This window comes from Poecilia mexicana, unplaced genomic scaffold, assembly GCF_051168715.1.
Source record: "Poecilia mexicana isolate PSO_F unplaced genomic scaffold, ASM5116871v1 scaffold_7, whole genome shotgun sequence".
Classification (NCBI taxonomy): Eukaryota; Metazoa; Chordata; class Actinopteri; order Cyprinodontiformes; family Poeciliidae; genus Poecilia; species Poecilia mexicana.
In genome coordinates, this window is record NW_028263376.1 from 27466207 (window position 1) to 27470398 (window position 4192).

General features: G+C 44.4%; 1 protein-coding gene across 1 annotated transcript; it reads right to left on the reverse strand.

Moving 5' to 3' along the window:
• Positions 1-1581: 1581 nt before the first annotated feature.
• On the reverse strand, positions 1582-3734 carry sp5l (Sp5 transcription factor-like). Its single transcript, XM_014976883.2, has 2 exons — positions 3096-3734; positions 1582-2778 (listed from the first exon to the last, which is right to left on the reverse strand). The coding sequence occupies exons 1-2, from the start codon at positions 3147-3149 to the stop codon at positions 1732-1734; spliced, it is 1101 nt and encodes a 366-aa protein (XP_014832369.2). The 5' UTR covers positions 3150-3734; the 3' UTR covers positions 1582-1731.
• Between the last annotated feature and the right edge of the window lie 458 nt (positions 3735-4192).

The following is a 4192-nucleotide window of genomic DNA, read 5'->3' on the forward strand; positions in this document are numbered from 1 at the left end:
AGCACAAGAAACAACTAGGTAGGTAGGTAAATTAGTTTCTGAGGAGAAAATTTTCCTGACGTGAATGAAAAAGCATCTTAACATATGGTTAACATATGAACCATTAAGGATGTTAACCTGAGAGATGATTGGAGCTAAAGAAAAAGAAGTCTTTTTCACTCACTCATACAATCGATTCAACTACATGCCAGGGCTTTTTTTCTGGAATAAATTTCAGGTTATCTGATTTAGCCCAGGGGGTTTCTGTCCCTCTGATTTCATGAAAATAAACCGATGGCAGCAATAAAGTACACACGTCACTTTGGAATCACTCGGCCTCCACTGTGGGACCCCCGACAAAGACGTCATATTTCACTTATTTTCGCTTCCCCACCAGAGGAAGTTGAAACAAAGAGAAGAAACCCCTGGATGATCAGACATCTGGTTGGCTGGCCATCTGAATAAAGCCTCATTCTAGGCTGTAAAAGCAGAGCCCGTCGTAACACGGCCGTGATATATGGAGGTCTTGGGTGGGAGAGGTGGGGAGGAGGGGGGCGGGTATTAACTTTCACAAGGGTGCAAAATCAAAGGGAGTTCCTGTCACCACAGAGGGGTCTCGGGCAACAGGGGTCCCATTCACAGGGAATTCCTCTTCACTGCCCCTGTGATGCAGCTGTTGACTCAATCCTCTCTATTGGAAAAAAAACAAAAAGAAAACACTCATTAAAAAGCCATATGACTGTGAACTTGATTGCAGCGGGCGGCGCAAACGCCCCCCCCCCCGCCCCCCCACCCCCCCCCATCAATGGCATGAGTATTTACTTTGAGGTGTGAAAATCTTTGAACAGCCCCAGCATGTTGGGTGTTTTTTAGGGGCTTCTTCCTTCACACTGGCATCACAATGGACAGCAGTTGTATTCTAAAAGCAATCAAATTGCCATCGAAACAAAATGTTAGATCTCTCCGAATGGACAAAACTGGTGAGAAAGTTAAACTCTACAAAACACAGGAATGATGCAATGAGAAGCTATTTTTCTTTTTCTTTTTTTTTCATGACAGTGTTTATTCAAATTTACATGCTGCCAAAACCCAAAGTCGTTTAGAATAGTTTTACATAACTTACAAACAATTTAAAGTTTGAAAGGATTCATCTGCAGCGTATTTTATCGCTTTGCCTCTTAAAAACAGACAAATCAAAGCGTTAAAATTTCCAAACCATTTCTGGGTTTCAGTTAGGCAAATCCTGAATGAAAACCGAGTTACGATTTGCAATACCCCCCCCAACCCCCAATAATTTCTGAGATAACTGCAGTTTTTCAGCTAAGGCATACATTTAAATTCAACTTAATTCATTAGAGCACATATTAAGGTAGAGAACCCCATCATCAGCTGTTTAACATAGTCAAATATTTACACAATGAAGTCTGAAAAAATAGACTTTCACACCAGTTGAAATTTAAATAAGATTTACATAATGAATATCAAAGGCTCTTTAATCCTTCACGCTGAACTATCGCAATATGACTGCAAAAGCTTCATCTTTAGGGTCAAAAAACAATCAGAATTTCACTCAACCAAAGTCTTTTCACAAGAGTCCAGGTTAGTTCAAAAGCAGGATTCTGACGAGGAAGAGTAACATTCAGGGAGCGCTTACCCTGTAGTGCAAATCTATGGCAGTAAATGTGATTCCCACAGTTATAGATTTTTTTTATTTATTTATTTTTTGCTTTATTTTAATCTGTATGAAGCAGATCACTCTCTCTTAATACTAGCGAGCATTGGGTCTGTGCCCTGAGGGGGCTGCCCGGACCGACCCTTCCTGCTCTGGTGGGTTTTCACGTGTTTGGAAAGGTGGTCGCTCCTCATGAACCTCTTGCCGCACTGCTGGCAGCCGAACCTCTTCTCCCCGGTGTGCGTGCGGAGGTGCCGCTGCAGCTCGTCCGAGCGCGTGAAGCTCTTGCCGCAGAAGAGCCAATTGCAGATGAAGGGCCTCTCCCCGGCGTGCCAGCGCAGGTGCGCCTTCAGGTGGGACGTCTTCTTGTACACTTTGCCGCACTCCGGGATGTGGCAGATGTGCAGTCTCTTCTTGCCGAACTCCAGCCCACCGCTGTTCGTCTGGCAGTTCGGACATTTGCATCGCCGGCAACGGCGCGTGGAGCTCAGCAAACCCTTGGAGGTGCCCTGGAGGAGAGCGGCTATCTGCTGCTGGTGACCCAAAACCAGCTGCCTGCCCAGGGAGAAGGGGTGGTTGCCTGGAGCGCTGTTGGTTTGTGGTAGGCTCCACCACTGCTGCCCGTCCTCCACGTGGCCGCCCGAAAGGTGATGCCTGGCGGAGGAGTTCTGCAGGAAGCTGGGGAAGTTTTGCCCCACGCCGTTGTGTTGGGGGTAATAGGGGCTGCTGGACTGCGGCTGCGAAGACAGCACCTTAACAGGGGACAGTTCGAAGGAGTAGGAGGACGCAGGTTCAGCCGGTGGGGTCAGAGGCAGCTCGTGGTGGTGATGATGAGGATGGTGGTGGTGATGATGATGGTGGTGACCCAGGCCGGACTGCATGTGCCCAGGAAACTGCACCTTGGGCACCGTGAAAGTCATCTGGTGCGTGCTGAGGGCAGTGCTGGGGGCCATTTCGTTGCTCCATAGCTGAAACATTCCAGATGTGGAGCTGACGGTCCCTTCGTAGGGAAACTGTGACCCATCCGAGCCCATGGTGCTGCCCACCTGCCAGGCCTGGCTGCAGGTGGTGGCCAGGAAGGAGAGGGCGTTGGGCGCTCCCTCCGGAGAGGAGCTGGGCGTCCGGTCCTGTGCGGTGACACACAAACGCATCACCATTCGTAAAAGTTATGTTGTTTTACTTTTTTTAAAAATAGGTTAAAAAAATAGTTCTTTTTTTAAATAGGGTTGACCAAATTCAATTCAAAAGTATATATATATATATATATATATATATATATATATATATATATATATATATATATATATATATATATATATATATATATATAATTTCACTCATTTTAGCAAAAATGTGTAAAGGCTAAGAACAGTACAGTCAAAGGGGAAAAATGCAGAGGAAATCAAACATAAAGTGATACCAGTTAAAGACAAAAGAAGCAAACCTGCAGGAAGGTGTGTAAAAAGTTGTCAGTCCTCTGTATCGTGAGCGCAGCCATCTGTCCTCGCGCTCCTGTTCCCCACCTGCAGCACAAACTGCTCCAATAACGCACGGAATATGAAACTATCGCTGGAGATGCGGCAGAATGGGCGCATCAAGATTTTTTTTATTTATTTATTTTTTAACTCTCCGACTCTGGGAAATCCTGTTTCATTCAAATGTTCCGGGTAAAAAAATGTATTTTCTGTTCGCAGTCAGTTGAGCCAGTTGAAGTTAGAGGTGCGCGCTGCAAAAATCCAGTGCGAACAACTCACAGACGCGCGAGCCGCATCTTCTCTTTATAGAGAGAAAAGATCCTCTCAACGGGGTCTCCAGTGTGATGCAGGCGAGCCCATCAATGGAGTGGGGATGAGACGGAGGAAGCAGGAGGGGGGTCTTGTTAGGTGAAGGGGTGGGCTACTCATAATTTCACTCAATTTCAACCAAATGCTGACCCCGAGAACTGACTCCTCCTCCAATTGTTCTGACAGAAAGACTTTAATAAAAAAAATAAAAAAAATCTCCACGGTACTTTTCTTCACTGGACTCGTTGTGGCTGCTCTCATCTTGGAAAGAAGAAAAAGGAAATAGCCCACACATGTAGGCCCCACACACTAAATTAATTTTAGAAAGTGTCGAATAGTAAATCATGTAAATTTAATTGTATTAGTTTGTAATGTAAGGTTTATTAATGGTTGAATTAAGTTCAGTCGTTAGTTTTAAATCCAGCAGATATTTGGATTATAAATCAGATGAAGAGGTTCTTCATTCTAATGTCAAGCAGAAAATGGCATGCTTGATAAAATTCCTGTTTTGGTGAAAGAATTTGAGTTTTTATCCAGTTTTAGCTAGCTTAGTGATAATGCTAATGCTATCGACAAATCTGCATGTAAATTGAGCGTTTTAACCCTTTAAGCAGCTATTTCTAATGCATGACACACCTTAGCTGTGTTCGTGTAAATGTTCTTAACATGCCATCATCTCATTTGTTTAGTTTTAGAAAGTTTATATCCAACTTAAACTAGTTTAATGACAGCACCAATGTCAACGTCACACTGAGGC

Coding starts and splice junctions, on each gene's coding strand:
- sp5l (XM_014976883.2), bottom strand. CDS start 3,149: ATGGCTGCGCTCACGATACAGAGGACTGACAACTTTTTACACACCTTC. Junction 2,779..3,095: donor TTTTACACACCTTCCTGCAG/GTTTGCTTCTTT, acceptor GTCACCGCACAG/GACCGGACGCCCAGCTCCTC.